At 39.7% G+C, this 17,298-nt stretch overlaps 1 protein-coding gene across 1 annotated transcript in view; it reads left to right on the top strand.

Annotated features, from left to right (window-relative positions):
* The window catches only part of ZC3H3 (zinc finger CCCH-type containing 3), a 501,954-nt gene that overhangs the window by 368,027 nt on the left and 116,629 nt on the right, over positions 1-17,298 (top strand). Inside the window, 1 exon segment of the mRNA XM_044669341.1 lies at positions 2,008-2,219. Within this exon segment, the coding sequence (XP_044525276.1) occupies positions 2,008-2,219 (212 nt within the window).

The raw sequence follows: 17,298 nt of genomic DNA, 5'->3' as shown, positions 1-17,298 counted from the left end.
CTCAGTTTCCAATTCTTTGTCATTATAAAAAGAGTTACTAAAAATACTTTTGTACAAGTAGGACCATTTCCCTTATCTCTGATCTCTTTGGGACACAGACCCAGTATGGTCTTATTGGACCAAAGAGCTTGCATAATTTCATATCTCTTTGGGCATGGTTCCATGTTGCTCTCTAGAATGACTGTAACAGTTCACAGTTCTACCAACAGTGTAGAATGTCTCCAATTTTCCCACATCCCCTCCACCATTTATCATTTTTTTTTTGGTCATATTAGCCAATATGATAGGTGTGAGGTGGTGCTTCAGAATTGTTTCAGTTTGCATTTCTCTAATAATGATTTGGAGCATTTTAAAAATATAGCTATAGATAGTTTTAACTTTTTTCCTTTGAAAACTGCCTGTTCATATCATTTGACTTTTTGTTAATTGGGGAATGCTTTTATTTTACTCTTTAGAAATCTGAGCCTGTACATTTTTTTTCACTCTTACTTTCTGTCTCGGTAACAATTCTAAGACAAGGGCAAGGGCTAGGCAAACAGGGTTAAATGACTTGTCTTGGCTTACACAGCTAGGAAGTTTTTGAGGCCAGATTTAAACCCAGGTCCTCCTGGTTCCTTCCACTCTATCCACTGAGCCACCTAGCTGTTTCCTGGCCTGTTCAGTATTTTTCCCCCCTAGACTTTGGATAGGAGAAAAAGGCAGCAGGAGTCAGTAGAGAGGCAGGAGAGAAAAGGGGGACATGGTTTCCTTTATAAGTATCACAGCTGCATTTACACCATTATAAATATTACTCTCTAAATATCTATTGTCTTTACCTCCAACCGCTGTACTACTTAGGACTTAGGCATCTAGGTAGCAGTAGATAGAGTACTAGGTCTGAAGTCAGGATGAGCTTAGTTCATCTTTGACCTCAGACACTTAAACTATCTGTGTAACCCTGGGCAAATCACTTGACCCAGTGATGGGCAAACTTTTTAAAGAGGGGGGGCCAAAGGAAAGGAAATGCTCGTCTGTCAATCTGTTTCTAAGGCAACTCTTTCGAAGTTTCATTGTATTGTATCCTACTCATTGTATTTGTCAGATTAGGGATAATGTCTGCCGGTGGATAGAACATTTCAGGGAGCCACATCTGGCCCTGGGCTGTAGTTTGCCCATCTTTCCCAGTTGTAAAATGAGGATAGAAGTCAGACCAACCTCTCAGGGTTGTTGGGAGGATCAAATGAAATAAAACTTGTAAAGCATTCAGCACAGTGCCTAACATATAATAGGCATTTAATTAATGTTTGTCCCCCTCTCCCCCACCCCTTTCCAACCACTGTGAAGTTGTAATACTTATTTTATACTGAAATATACTGAAATACTGAAAATGTTTTTCAGAGCTATTTGACATATTAATTTTCTTAATTAAGGATGGGGACAGAATTCTTGGGCCTGTGTATCTAGCTTGATATCACAGGCCTAGTTACTCTTGACACCAACCCTAATAGCACTGGGTTTTTTTTTGTTGTTTGTTGTTTTGTTTTGTTGTCGTTTTATAATTCTCCACCTTTACTATATGTCTATACTATATATACATATAGTAAATATGGAATGCTATTTAATCATAGTTTGTTGTCATGACCATAAACAAGTCATTTCCCATCTCTGAGCCTCAGTTTTCAAATCTGCAAAATTGGGATAATAGATATTCATTCTACTTCACAGGATGGTTATGAGGCAAACCTCAGAATCTTAAAGATATATGAGTTGCTATTGTCATTCTCAATTATTACAGTTAAAACCATAGCATTAAGCCCTCCAGAAACCCCCATCAAAAGTTCTGTTTTTTAACCCACAAGTCAGTGGATATGGTCAGTCATCTAAATTTTCTCCTCTGGTCCTACTTTCTCTTCATATCTCTTGGATGAAGTGCAATTAAACTCTCTTCCTTTATCTTTATTAGAGAAGCATTTGATATATCTGTCTTATCAATTCTTGACATGACATGGAATCTCCTTGCTTTTGCAGACTGAATAGAATGCGACACTCAGCCCTGAGTGGGAAATCTCAGACAAGTCCGCCAACATGGAAGAGCAAGGGCTACCGGTGTATCGGAGGTGTCATGTACAGGGTGTCTGCAAACAAGCTTTCCAAGACCTCAGGCCGGCCTCAGGATGGGAACAGCAAACATCTTCTAAGAGGAGGTGACCTGGGCAATTATTGAAAACTGGATCATATTGGTGAAAAGAGAGGCAGTGGGGTGCAGTAGGAAGAGCAATGCCTTTCAGAGTCATCAAAGCTGGATTCCTAACCTCAGCATCCTTAGGGAACTTAGTCTCCCTTTCTCTGGACCTCAGCTTCATCATCTATAAAGTGAAGGAATTGGACTAGATGATCTCAAGGTTCCTTTTATCTCTAATTCTGTGATCCTTGGATCATTTTAAATACTAGAGGACAAATGTAGGTAAAGAAGTAACTAAACTTTCCTGATTCCTGGCTCCCTAAGGCCTTTTCTATTGCTGTCACTGTCCTTTTGAGACTTGGGCACGTAATTCAGTATAGAGAACATTTAATAAGCATTCATAGTGCCAGGCAGCTTACTCACTCCTTCCAGGTATTTTTCTTTTTCTTATTTCCTCTTAGCCAACCAAAGGGCAGAATCTTCAGTCCTAGGATAATCAGGCTCCAACGAGCCCTAGCCACACTACAGCTCTGAGCAAAGGGATAAAGTGCCAAGGGAGGCGCTCCAAATGAATGCTCCCCAAATGGTTCTGAGCCCAGCACAGGGAATTAATTTTCTTATTAAATACATATAAAAGAAAATCTTAAAAGCCGTCAAAAACAAGACAGATTGAGGATCTTGGAGCAGAGAAGGAAGCTTACCTCAAAACAGAGGGCCTCAGTGGGTGAGGAAATTTCAATTATCTTGACATCCCAAGGGAAAAGCCTGAGTGGAGACAGGAAGGAAGAGGAGAGCCCCAAGGGAGCCGTATGCCTGCCTTTATCACTTGACTGAGTTTCCCTTCATTTTCTAAGGGGGTGTGCACACGTGTGTCTGTGTGCATGTGCGTGTGTGCGTGTGTTTTCCTTTTGGACAAAAGAAATGAGGCAGGTATGATAAACAAGATAGGGGTTAGTGAACACCTGGGGCCTGCTGCTCCTGCCATAATCACGTTGGCAATGCCTCACTAACTGTGTCTAAAATCGGCATCTCAGCCGCACCTCCAGCTCCAGCTGCACAGGGAAGCGGGATGAGGAGAAGGAAATTCTTTGGACTCGGTTATTGTACAAATTAACTAGAAAAATATTTCAGTCTCAGTCCAATTTCCCCTCTTTCTTGTCCATCAAGAAGAGCGAGATTCTAAGCTGTGTGCCAGATTGCAAGGGCCCCAGCTGCCAACATACTTCCCTTGCACCACAGGGGACCATTACAAGATATAGGGACCTGGAGAGAATGTGTACACACCTCAGAAAAGTGCATGTCCCATTCAGTACAGATACACCTGGCCTTGGCCATAAACTACTCTAAGGCAAACAATAATTTCTAAAAAATGTCATGAGGAATAATGTAATAGAAAGAATACTGGTCTCAGTCAGAAGACCTGGATTTGAATCTTAAGGGTGTTGAGAAAAATCCTCTTGCTCAGGGGTTCTTAACTTTGTGTGTGTGTCAGACTCCTTTCCAGTTTGATAAAGTCTGGAGGTTTCTTCTCAAATTCGTGATTTTTAAATACATAAAATATATAGGATGGACAGGAAACCAATTATATTGAAATACTGCTATCAAAATATTTTTATAAATCAGTTTGCCCTTTCCAGGTTCTGATGTAACTCATTCCTGAGCGGGAATCTCATCTGCGATATATTTGATAGTTGATCATCCATATTCTACTTGAGACCTCCAGTAATGAAGAACTGATTATTTCCTAACTTAGTACATTCCACTGTTGGAGAGCTCTAATCATTAGGAAGTTTTTCTTCATATAAAATTTATACCTGCCTTTGTGCACTCGCATCTGTTGCTTCTAGCTCTTCCCTCTGAGATTAAGCAAAATAAATCTAATCTCTGGCAGTCTACATGACAGTGTTAACCTTTTAACTCATCCTTAACTCAAGTGATCTCTTTGTTCTCTCTGCCTCAACCTCTGTTGGCAAGGTCATACAACTTAGAATTCACCTTTAGCAGACTATTTACACTATTCTAAAATTCCCCTCCCTAATGGCATTTTCTTACCCTTTTATCTCTCTGAATGCCTGATCTTTGGCCCTCCACATGCTCTCTAGTATCTCATTCCCTCCTTATTTTTTTAAGTTCTCGCATCACTAACATCCCTTTTCTACTATTTGCTATTCCCTAATCTTATCTTGCTATCTTCTTCTGTGTCTTCTTCTTCTTCACAGTCTCCATACATGGAATACACTTCCAATGACATGTTTTCTCTTAGCTGCCTCTAAAAGAGCTCAGTCCCTAACCTAAAATTTAAAGACCCTCATATCTATTTATTGAAGTGTTTCTCTTCCTTCCTTCATTAAGACTTCCATGAAAGTTTTTCCCCCATTTATGAATATTCTTTTTCATATTTCTTAAATTTTCCCATAACATTTTTACTGGATCTCATATTTGCTCTTATCACATTTTTTATTATATTATATGATGTGTGATTCAAGTCAGATTCCTTCACTTTGATACATGAGACAGTGGAAAGAGCAGTAGATTTGAAGGCAAGACCTTTTGGGTTTTGAGTCCCTTTGGCACTAACTGGCTCTTTGATTTTAGAGGTACTCTCTAGGTCTCAAATTTTCCTCATCTATATTATAAGAATAATAAAATTTGTACTATGTTTCAGTGTTATTTGCAAATCTTAAAGTTCTGTGGATATGGGAAAGGTAGTAGTTGTTCTTAGGCAAGTCCCTTCTTATTTTCCTAATCTGTACAATGGGAAGTATCTCTTCTTGCCTCACCAGGCTTTTGTGAAGGTCCATTGAGAGAAAGATGTCTGAAAAGTGCATTGCAGCTATAATGTTGTATACCTAGAAGGGATTACTGTTGGGTTTTTTTCCCCTTCCACAAGACTCCTTTGTCCAAAGTGACCAAAAGTATTCCTAGAGGTATGTGGTTAGAGATAAACATCTTTAAATGAAAATCAAAGTTTAGGATTGAATCTCCTTCCCCATTACCTTCAAGGGGGGAGGGGAGAAAGAGACAGAGACAGAAAGAACACATACTTTTTTTTTTTAACCTTAATCTTTGATATAGAAATATCTACCTGGATCTGTACATTTATCTGCCATGCCAAAGAGGAATCTATTCCTATAAAAGATTGTTGTTCTCACCCCTTTTGACTCCTTCCTCTGCCTCTTTCCTGGATCTCCCTGCTTTCAGTTGATTTACCCCTAATAATCTTTTTTCATTAGATGAATAGTTTTCAACCAATTCAAGCCCTTTCATTCAGGAGCCATTCTGATTTCTCAGAAAGCAGATAATTTCTTTTAATATATGTTTTATGGCTGACCCTGACAGTAGGCCATTTGCAGTCAGATGGGGATAGACAAGGCAAGGTCAATCCAAGAAGGATTTTGTGGCCCTGGGAGTTTGGCTTTCCCCTTGCCCTTACAGGACAAAGAGATTTCACATTGGTTAAAAGATTGATTTTAGTTGTAGCTCCAGAGGGAAGAATAAGACAGAAGAATAGAGTTCCTCTTCTCCCTACATGACACCCATGGGAAAGGAATTACAGGATTTCTATTAGTGGCTCAAAACTCCTTTTCTCTAAAAAACCTCCCACAGGCCTTCAGTTGTCATGTCTTCACTGTAGTCATATAGATTTCATTATGTGTTCTTAGGTCTTTCATGTAGATTTGCCTTAGCCATTACCTCAGAACAGGGAACTCCCTATAGCCATGGACCTGTAATTTCCCTATTAGGCTTGTTAGGTTTTATTATTTATACTTTCAAGTTCTATGTGATCATGCCAAAGATTAGAGAGGCAGAATGCCCCTTTTTGTCCTAACTTCTGACAGCAGCATTTCTGTCTTCTCTCAGGCTGAAGTTCATAATGCTACACAGGGTTTTAGTAGAATCATAGTCTGTCAGATAATCTTGGATGCAAGATTTGTCTCTGGCAATCACTAGCTATGTGACCTAGGACAAGCCACCTACCCTTTTTGAGTCTCGGTGTATTTCTCTGTGATGAGAATAACAATTTCTGCTTTACCAACCTCACAGGGCTTTTGCTGGTATATTATAATGAGGATTCCTTTTGTGATTGGTTTGTACTAAGTGACCCTGAAAACTCAAATTCTTTGTATAGGGAGACCTAGAGAAGCTAAGGTAGTCTAAAACGGAAGTGACCAGGAAGAAAGAAAAAGCATGGAAAAAGGAGGAACAATTAGGAGAAGGAAGGATAGAGAAGAAAAGGGAAATGGAGGAAATATTGGAATGGGGTACAAGATAGGGAGGAAAAGAGGAACCTTAGGATAGAGAAAAGTAGAATAAAATGTGGAAGAAGTCCTAGTCAGAGGCAAGATCTTGACCCTGAATGTCTTCATCAGCAAACAATCAACTTTTTTTTTCAAGGCCTTGATATGTATCAACACTTTGTGAAGTGAGAGCAAAATATCAAGACAAAAAGAAAACCATGCTTGCCTTCATGGGACTTGCATTCTATCAGATAAGGCTACATGTACACATATAGGTATATACCAAATAAAAACAAGGTACTTTGGTTGGTTTGAGAGAGGCACTAGCAGCTATACAGAAATTAAGCTTCATGTAGGAGGCAGCATTTGAGTAGTGCATTGAAGGAAACTCTTATGTAAGCCAAAATTAAGGAGGAAATGTATTTCAGCCGTGAGAGTCAAACTGTGCAAAAGCAAATAGATTGTCCTGTGTAGGACAGTCAATTTGGCTGGATTAGAGTATGTGTCAAGGACAAAAGTATAGAATAGGCTTCGAAATATCATTTGGAGCCAGATCATGAGGGACTTTAAATGTTAAATAGAAGAGTTTGTACTTGATCCTAGAGGTAATATGAAGCCACTGGGAAATGACATAGATCTGTGGTTTCAGAAATTCTCTGACAGATACAGAGAAGATAGATTAGGAAGAGGAGAGACGAAGCAGGAAGATGAAATAAGAGGCCACTTCAATAGTCTAGGTGAGAGTTGATGGAGGATTGAAATAAGGTGATAGTGTAAGTAGAGAAAAGGAGACATATGTCAGAGATGTTGCAGAGGAAAGTTCAACGAGAGTTGACAACTGATTGGATATGTGTAGTGAAGAGGTATTGATAGATTGAGATTGACTCAGATATCACAAAGCTAACTGGCTAAAAGTATGGTGTTGCCCTTTACAGAAATAAGAAAATATTGTAGTGGAGTCAAGTTTGGGGGGGGGGGGGAGATCATTCTGTTCTGGATATGTGTTTTTTTTTTAAACCCTTAACTTCTGTGTATTAGCTCCTAGGTGGAAGAGTGGTAAGGGTGGGTGGGCAATGGGGGTCAAGTGACTTGCCCAGGGTCACACAGCTGGGAAGTGTCTGAGGCCAGATTTGAACCTAAGACCTCCCGTCTCTAGGCCTGACTCTCAATCCACTGAGCTACCCAGCTGCCCCTGTTCTGGATATGTTGAATTTGAGATGCAAACCCAGGTGAAGATAGCTAATAACATCTATCATTTATTTAGCACTTAAAAGTCTCCAAAATATTTTACATATATTATCTCATTCATTCCTCATAACAACCCTCTGAGATAGAAATTTATTTTCATCCTCCTATTATAGATCAGGAACCCGAGATTGAGAGAAGTTGAGTGATTTGTCCAGGGTCACAAAGTGTCTGAGGCAGGTTTTGAATTCATGTTGTCCTGACTGAATACTGATTTTTCTCCACTGTGCCACTAGCTACTGAAACACTTGATCATGTGGAGGCCTAGGTAATTAAATCTTAGAGTCATCCACATACAAATACTTATTAAACCAGGAAAACTGATAAAGTGATAAAAGACCTATACAGAATAAAGGAAAAAGTCCTATGACCACTCCTTGAGGTGCTCCCAAGTTAGGAGGCATAGGATATGGATAATGATAGAGGAAAGGACTAAGAAGAATCAATTTGACAAGAGGACAACCAAAGACATCAAGATACCAAGAATATAACAAAAATTGGAAGAGGTTAATTATATATAAATTGCCAGTCACATTAAGGAAGAGAATGGAGCAAAGGTTTTTGAACTGCTGATTAAAATTTTAATCACTGATTACTTTTAAAGAGAGCAGTTTTAGTTGCAGGATGAGATTGGAAATCACAATGTAAGAGGTTGGGAAGTGGATGAGAATAAAGGACATGGAAGATAAGTGCTGATGACTTTTTTTTTAAGTTGACTGAAAAGGAGGCATAACATGGGATTGTTACCTCCTGGAACTAGTCAAGTCATGAAAGGTTTTTTTTTTTGTTTTACTTTTCCTTTTCTTTTTATTCCTTTTTCTGTTCCTTTTCCTTTTTTTTTTTTTTTTTAAAGTATGGAGGAAGATCTGGTTATTTTTGTAGGCAGTAGGGAATGAGGAGAGATTAAAATGATGAGGAAGAAAAATAGGTTTAGGATGAATGAGGAGAAATGTGATGATAATATATTATAGAAACATAAAGAAATTGCCTTGAATATAGAGTTATTACCCCTCTTAAGGCTAATAGAGGAGAGAGTGAATAGGGAGTTTCAGATGTGGGGCCTTTGAAAATGCCCAGAGTTAGGAGGTGAGATATCATATTAGAAGAACAACAAGCAACCCAATGTCACCAAATCACATAGTATAGTGGAAGGGTATAAGGTATAAGCAAACTAGAAAGGGAGTAGGTCAGGAAAGACTTTCATTAGGAAAATCACTATGGCAACAGAAAAGGATAGACTGAAATGGGGGGAAAGATTTGAAGCCAGGGGACCAACCAGAAGACTATTGCAATGGTCCAGGCTTGAGGTGGCAGCATCATCAGAGAAGAGAAGAAGACAAATAAGAGATGTTACACAGGTAGAATCAAATACTAAGTGGGTTTGGGAATCTGAAGAGAGCTTTTAAGAACATTAGTAACCATCAGATCCCATACATTTGTTTGTTCATTGGAGGGAGAGCAATCAGAAGATTCACCCATGTGACTGCCTGAAGTGTTAGGAGAAACCCTAATGGGCATTGGGGGAAGAGGGGGCCTACTTGAGGTATGAGTGATTTATTGTATCTGTACCACAATTTCCTCATTTGTAAAAGTGAGGTGCAAAAAGTGATATTTTAAGGGCTCTCCCAACTCCTTAGGAATAAGATTTGTGAATCTCTGCTTTGTTTGAAGCAAAGATACAAGTGATTATCCCCACTGGCTCAGCCCATCTCTTGACTTATTGAAGTGATGTTATTAATTGGCCTTGAATCTCAACTTAACCTACCTTCAGAGTATTTCATGAGGACATAACCCTTGGATCCAGATCTTTTGGCTGCCCTCTGAACCTAACATGCCAAAACAAGATTGCTGCCAGGCCCATCTTTTCCCCTGCCACTGCCGAGATGGCCTAGAAATTAAAAACTAGGACTTGAAGGTGTCCCTTTAATTATTCCCCTCATTATGATGACATGTCTTTATAAGGCTCTCCAAGGGCAGGCTCACAAAGGAAGCTGGGACAGAATTACAATAAGCAGTGATGAGTATTGTGGTTTAGCATCTTCAAGCCATTTTCCCTTGGAATGAGTTTTCTTTGGGATAGGGCAAGTTCCTAAGGCCTCAGTTGTTGTCCAGCCTTAGGTGGAAAAGGGAGTGAACAAGATTCTTAGAGATATAATCTGTCTGCTTGCCAAACTCAGCAACCCCTCCATGCAGCCTATGTACTGTTCAGAACCAGAGATAGCTGTGAAACGCATTGATGACATGATCTAGCCTGCCAGGAAAAGCTGGGAAGCCACTCTGATAGCACTTGAGGAAGAAAAGCCATTTTTTATATTGGGACTAAATGGGGGGAGAAGGAGCCCTCAATGACGAGGTAGAAGCTCTCTATTCTTGACCAGACTCTTCTGCTTTACTAGTTCAGTGATTTCAGGCAAGTCCTTGTTGTTGCCTTGTTTCCTCTGCCCTCACAAGGCTAGTTAGGGGAGCAAATAAGGTAATAAATATATATATATATATATATATATATGAAAATGCTTTAGAAATGACTTTTTTCCAAAGGATTTTAAGAGATTAATATTGTACTGTAACAGGAATGATTCAATTCAAACATACCCATAGGCAATATAGAAAAAGAAAATGACCTCTTACCTTCCAGATCCAGGGATTCTCTGGTATTCTCATGAAGTACTTTGAAGCTAACTTTTCACAATGTTGTAATAACATTTTTTTGTTCTGAGACTTTAATATTTATCCATTAGCTTCTCCCTCCTCCAAAATATTTATGGGAAATGTGATTTTTAAAATTAAAGAGTAGCTTACTAAAAGTTTCTACTTGTGTAGTATTTTAAAGGTTTACAAAGCACTTTACTCACAACAGTCCAGGGAAAATGATCGTGTAAATAGTGTGTATTCACTCCCATTTTATAAAGGAAGAAACTGAGACTCAGAGCAAGAAGTGATGTGATATATATATATATATATATATATATATATATATATATATATAGCCACATAGCTGGACATACTTAAGGCTACACCAAATCCCTTTTTTAAAACTCTTCTTTAGGAGGGAAAGGAAGCTCAGAAGACGAAGGCAGAATTGCTTTTTTTCTAAATATATGCTTATTTATAATTTTTTGAGAGAGAACAATGCACATCACCTATTATATGGTAGAATTTGTTATCTTTGCTATAGTTGCACCAATGAACTATTTATTACCAATTAGCTTAGGTAAAAGACAAGGCTCTAAGTTCAAATCTTGATTCTGTAATCTTTGAAGGCATTTCCCTTCTCTAAAAAGGGAAGATCATTTCCCTTCTCTAAAAGAACCTGTTTTATAGAATTTCATTCAGAAATGGAAGATAAACAAAATTCTTGATTTCCCAAGCAGGCAGTGGTAGCTGATATAGTTTGCCTTTGTCTTCTTCCCTCCCAGCCTTCATTCAGTTAGCACATTCACCAAACATTTATTTAGCACTTACTTTGTACTAGGCCTTGGCTTGTGCTAGAAAGAAACAAAGCTCAAAAGCAAATATCATCAGAGTTAGAGTTTAAAGTGTTATAAAAAGTAAATAAGGTAATCTGAGTGGGTTAACAAACCCAGTTTGGGTGTGAGGAAGGATAATGGGGTTATGGGGGATTAAAAAGTGATTGGAGGAGAATGAAGATAAGGGAAGGTATTTAGGAGATAAGGGAGGTGGGGTATGTAGGAGAGGGCAGCTCCAACAGGTTTATTCCCTGAGGCTTGAGACAGAAGATACAGGGAGGAAACTAGGGCCAGTAAGAAATGTTTAGGTTTGGCTGGAGGGTTTTTCTTGTTAGTTTCTCTAGTCTCTTGGGGGAGGGTTCAAGAGGGCCCCTCCCTGCCAGTCAAACTGATGGCTGGAGGAAGTCTTGAAGGTGGATACTTCCTGCCAAGATGGATGCCCCCAATTCTTTCAAGGAATAAAAGAAAAATGATTCCTTCCCCTTGAGCCCTTGTCTTAATTTTCAACACAATGATTCATCAAAGGGTTTGAATAGGTAACAAGGGGATTTATTAATACCAGGGTCAGTCAGAAGGGCAGAGGGGTTCAGGGCTTTCTAACTGCTGCTAGGGAGAGGGTAATGGTGGGGGATGGGTTGCAGAGAGGTTTAGACAGAGAGAGTGGCTCTCCCAGTCAGGAAGATTTGACTGCCTTTTAAGTGAAGTCTTTATCAAATCATTAAAACTAGGGGTAACTTATTTGAGGATATTCTACTAGCCTATAGAAACTAAACCCACAATGTCTAATCACCAAGGCCCTCCCTTCTACCCAGGACCCAAAGGAAATTCGAGGAAGGGAAGAGATGGAGATGGGAGATCAGGGAGAGGTCCAGAGAAATTAGATAGGTCCAAATTTCCCCAAAACAAAATAAGCACAGGCCAAGACCGAAGCAATTAGGCCAAAGCCAACAGGTTAAGCCAAAGCAAAAGCTCCAGCCACAGTGAAAGCCAGAAGGCAAAAGCCCCGTCAGTTGGAACTTCACCTCTATTTATAGCTTTAAGTTCTAACTGACTTTTTGAAGATTCTAAGATGTTTAACTGTCTTTTTGTGACCGTTAGAAATTACAGAAGCAAAAAGTTTCTGTTAGCCACCTTGAATTACAAAAAGAACCAGAACAATCACATAGTTGGTCATCATTTTCTCAGGCAGTGAACAGCAAAGCCAGAATTTGAACCCAAGTCCTCTGCCCTAGATGTTTTTTCCATTATATTGTCATCCTCCTTGTTCTCAGGGGTTATACAGTCTAATAGGAGTTATAAAAAAAGAAAATTAATGAGTAAGATAAATGCCAGTTATAGTCAGGGTAAAGCATAAATCCAAAATACAATATTATAGGAAATATGAAGACAGAAGGATTATTCTTAAGCTTGGAAAGCGTGTGCCTTGTGGCCAGGGCTCTACTCCTGCCCTCTCTAGCCTCTCAGATCACTATTGGACTTCCCTCTCCTGAGGCAGACTAGAGGCTTTCCTCCTTCCTTCCCAGACTATCCTAGCTCTCCCTTCCCCCAAGCCAGGCAGGCTATAGTAAGTAGGAGTTGAAAAGGTGGGTGAGGGCACAGCATCAGCAGCCAATCATGGGCCTGCCAGGAGTGATCAAGCAAGTCATCTGTCTCCCTAAGTGGGAAGAAAAGCAGGAGTCCTGCTGCTGCTGCTGTTGCTGCTAGCACCACCACATATCTGCAAAGCTGCTTCCCCATTACTCTGCCTTGCACTGGGGGATGGGAGCCCTAAGAAGGAGAGGCCAATTCAGAGTGGGTTTAAGGGAAACTTCTTAACATCTGGAGCTGTCCAGCAGTGAACTTGACTATCTTGAGATGCAGTGAGTTTCTTGTGATTGGAGACATTCAAGCAGAGGCTAACTGGCCTCTTCTCAGTAATGTGAAAAGGAATCCTGCCTGTTCAGAACTGGTTTGTACTTGGAGATCTCAAAGGTCCCTTTCAGCTCTGAAGTTGTTTCTAATTAGGTGTTTCTAATAAGCTGTGGAACAATAGAAGGAATCCTGGGCTGGCATTCAGACATCTGGTATTTAAGGCCTGGCTTTGTCACAGACTACCTGACCAGGGATAAGTCTCTTCCCTTCCTCAACCTCAGTTTCTTCATCTATAGATCAGGATAGTAATTCTTGTACTACATATCTCCCAAGATCATCGTAAGGAAAGCCCTGTGAAACCTTAAAATGCTATTCAAATATAAGTTATTGTTTATTCTCAGGTTCAGCAGCGTGTGCCTCACAAAAAGGTTGTTTTCACAGTGACATCAGTAGTCAGAGCCATCCTTATATGCTGAACACCTTTATGCAGTTGGTAAATTCACCCACTGGTTAGGATGGTCCTATCAAAGAGCTTGAAGCTCCCTGGTACCTAGAGCCCCCAGCATAGTCACACTCATTTCTCACAGGGGAAGATGAATTGTTCTGACAGTAAGCCACTAATGTATGGGCAAAAGAACACCAACATTCAGCTCTATAACTTTGAGAAAGGTCACTCTAAAAGGCACAATCTTCTTCTTGGAGAGGAAAATTGCCCTGAAAGATTGCTATAAAGTGCCAGGGTGACTATAAGCTATAGGGAAGGATTTGGAGAGGGGTCATGATCCTTACAGTCTAGTCTACTTGGTCTACAATACCTGTGCAGCCCTCCATTTCTGATCTCTGTGCATTTATACTGACTGTCTCCTATAGTTGGAATGCATTCTCTTTTCCTCTACCTCTTAGAATCTCTTTCTAGACTCGTCTCAAACACCCAAATGCACCTATCTACATGAGCCATCTCTTATCCTCCCAGCTGCTAGTGCACTCTCACCAGGAATTGCCTTTTATCTATTTTGTATGTACCCCATTAGAGTGTAAGTGCTGAGCTGAGTGTGGGAGGCACACATCTGTAATCTCTGCTCCTGGAACCCTGAGGCTAGAGTATCACTGAGCTCAGGAACTCTGAGATAGGTCAGAGCTAGAGCTGAGCAGGTATCTAACCTCCAAGAGTGGGAGACCTAAGAAAAGGTGACCTGGTTCAAATAAAAAATGGAGCAGGTCAAAGCTTCTGAGCCAGCAGCAGTGGGATCAAACATATCCTCTGCAGCCCAAACCCAGAATCCCTACACTAAAACAACCTCAAAAAAACACAAACAAAAACAAAATGTAAGCTCCTTATGGGCAAGACACGTTTCTCTTCTGACTTTACATCCTCAACACAGTACTTAACACAAAGTTGATGCTTACTAAATGCTTATTGATTGATTGATTGATTCCTCAGATTGTCCAGCTAACACTCTTCTCAAACTTTAGTCACTTGTCGACACATAGGACTCTTGCTCTTAGGGTTTGAAAGTCTAACTAACCCACTTCCCCTATATAATGAACACTGCCTGTAACATGCCTGACAAATGATCTCCCAGCCTCTGCTTGAACACTTCTAGAGACAAGGAGTTCATTTCCCTTCAAGCAACATACTGCACTTTCTGATAGCTCTTATCATTAGGAAGTTTTTAGTTTAGGTTAGTCATATTCTTCCTCCACATCATTTCATCCCATGTTTCCCAATTCAATTCATCAAGCTTTTAGTACCTATTATGTACAAGTCATCATAGTAAGTCTTAGGTTTCAAAGATCTAAAGGAAAAGAGTCCCTGCTCTCCAAAAGCATATATAGTCTAAGGGGATAGAGAGAGGATGTAGGGAAATAAAAACTTTAGGTCCCTTGAGGAAGCCCAAGAATTCTTGACCTCTTGACTTGAAAAAATGATGGAAAGCTGTAAAGACAAAAAACAGCAAGTTATTTTTCCTCTCTGATCCTCAATGTCCTCATCTGGAAAATGGGAATGACAAAACTTATACTACCTACTTCACAAGGCTGTTGTGAAAAAAAGACTTTGTAAACTTTTAAACACTATAAGAATGTGAAGGTCCCCCCCCCTTTTTTAATAAATTCAAAAGGAGAAGGACAACTTTGTAGAAGATTGAAGGCAGCAGAAACCAAATTAAGGTTTGACATTGTCCAGAAAACAGCCCTGACCCCAATCTATTAAAGTATTGCGGTACTTACAGTTCCAGTCATTGGGAATGCAGTACGATTGAAGGGGTGCTGAGACCTGATTATTCGCCTTGTGTTCACCTAAGAGGGGTGGCCAGGGCCACATTCCTTGTGTTTTCTGACTCTGGCCTTTCCCCCACAAACAACTACCTTCACAGACGCCAAACACAAAAGTATCTTAAGAGTCTTTTTTAACATCTCCATCTTTCTCTCCTCAGTAGAATTCGTTTCATGTGAAATGGCTTTGTTTCCACCAACTGGAGGATTATCTCTGCTTCCTGTTCTATTCTAGACCGGGCTTGAAGCTTTGTTTCTCCTCACTCTGGGCCAACTCCTTTCTGAGTTGGACCTTCTGGAACTTACAGGCAGGAAGAAATCTCTGTGTCCCTTTCACTGAGCTTCTCTTAGCCTTCATCTGGCAAATACAAAAATGGTGCTCCAAGAAATCTCTGCTAATGTCCTGTGGATTCTCAAGAGTCCCAGAAAGCTAAGAGGTGACACAAGAATAGGGTACTTAATTCAGTGCCCTGGGTTTGAGGTACATCAATATTGGATATAGAAATAATGGGCTCCTAGGATTTAGGACTGTAATAGAGCTTCTAGTCCAATTGCCTTATTGCAGGTGGGAAAACTGAGGCCAAGGCAGATGAAATGATTGCTCAAAGTCACACAGTTTGTGGCATCTGGGATTTAGGGTCCTGGGGGTCAGAAATTGAGACCATCTAGTGAAACACTCTCATTATATATGGGCAACCTGAGGTTTGGCCAAGGGCAGGGACTTACCTAAGTACCTGAGGATCATTAGAGTCATATCAGGACTGTAACCAAGTATAAGCTTTATTACACTCAAGGCCAATGAAATAGTATTTGTAAAGTGCTTAGCAGAGTGCCTAGAATGTAGTCAGTGCCTAATAAACTCATATTCTCTTTCCTTCTTTGTTGCTGCTAGTGCTTTCTCCACCATACCACAGTGATTATCAATAAGAATAACTCCATAGCACTTTATGTTTGTAAATACTTTTTTTCCCAGTAGTCCTCTGAGGTTGCTAGTTTAAGTATTATCATCCACAATATTAGGTAAAGAAACTTTGACTCTCAGAGTTTGACTGAGTTGCCCCGGATCACACAGCTAATATAAATGCAACAAATACTTATTAATTATTAATTAAGTATTAATTATTAACTAATTATGTTCAAAGTACCACCAAAGGAAATACAAAGTTTAATTAAGACATGGTCTCTCTGCCTTTAAAGAGTTTATGGTTAGTAGGGAGATAAGAAACCAATATATTTAATTACACTTCACAAATATTATATGGTGAGTACATTCAAGAGGTGCAAAATAAAGTGTTTTGTGAGGTCTGAGGATGAAGATTATGATAAATCAAGTAGAACAAAGAAAGTTTCTGGGAGGAGGTAGCCTTTGAATTATCCTTTAAATGATAATTAAGAACTGAACAAGTAAATTGAGGGAAACAGGACATCCCAAATAGAGGGGACTGCTTGAGCAAAAACATGAAGACCAAAATGAACCAATAAATGAAAAAGCATTTATTAAGTGTTTTCTATGTCTACAACCCCATGCTAACTGCTGGGGATATAAATAATAAAGCAGAAATAGTATCTGCCTCAAGGAGCTTATTACTTCTATTGTGAACAATAAAATAAAGAGATGAATAATAGCCAAAGGGGATCATTTTGGTCTATAAAATTCCAGATGAGCACAGTCAGAAACAGGGGCAGAGTTGATCATGACCCTTGGTTTCCAAACTGGAAGGAAGTGTGAATTGTATCTGTGAACCAATTGGGAAGAGATTGTAAAGGACGCGGCAAGAGATGGGAGAGTGCAGTTAAGTTTGGGAAGAGCTCTTCTGAAATAGTGTTACTAGAGAGAGCTTAGCAGGGAGTGCCCATGAGTGCAACATGTAGCAGGGCAGAGAGTTGTTCAGTTAGTCTGCAACTTAATATCAGACAGTTGTTAAGGTAGGATGACTAGGTTATGGAGGACCATGAATAACAAGCAGAGAAACTTGAATTTTATCTAGGAAATGGAAGGAAACCACTGAAAATTTTGAGCCAAGGAATGGCAGAATAAGAAAGATTAGTCTGGCAGTGATGG

This window comes from Gracilinanus agilis, chromosome 1 (assembly GCF_016433145.1).
Source record: "Gracilinanus agilis isolate LMUSP501 chromosome 1, AgileGrace, whole genome shotgun sequence".
NCBI classification, from domain to species: Eukaryota; Metazoa; Chordata; class Mammalia; order Didelphimorphia; family Didelphidae; genus Gracilinanus; species Gracilinanus agilis.
The sequence above is the reverse complement of the archived record's forward strand: the minus strand, read 5'-3'. Positions and strand labels throughout refer to the sequence as shown.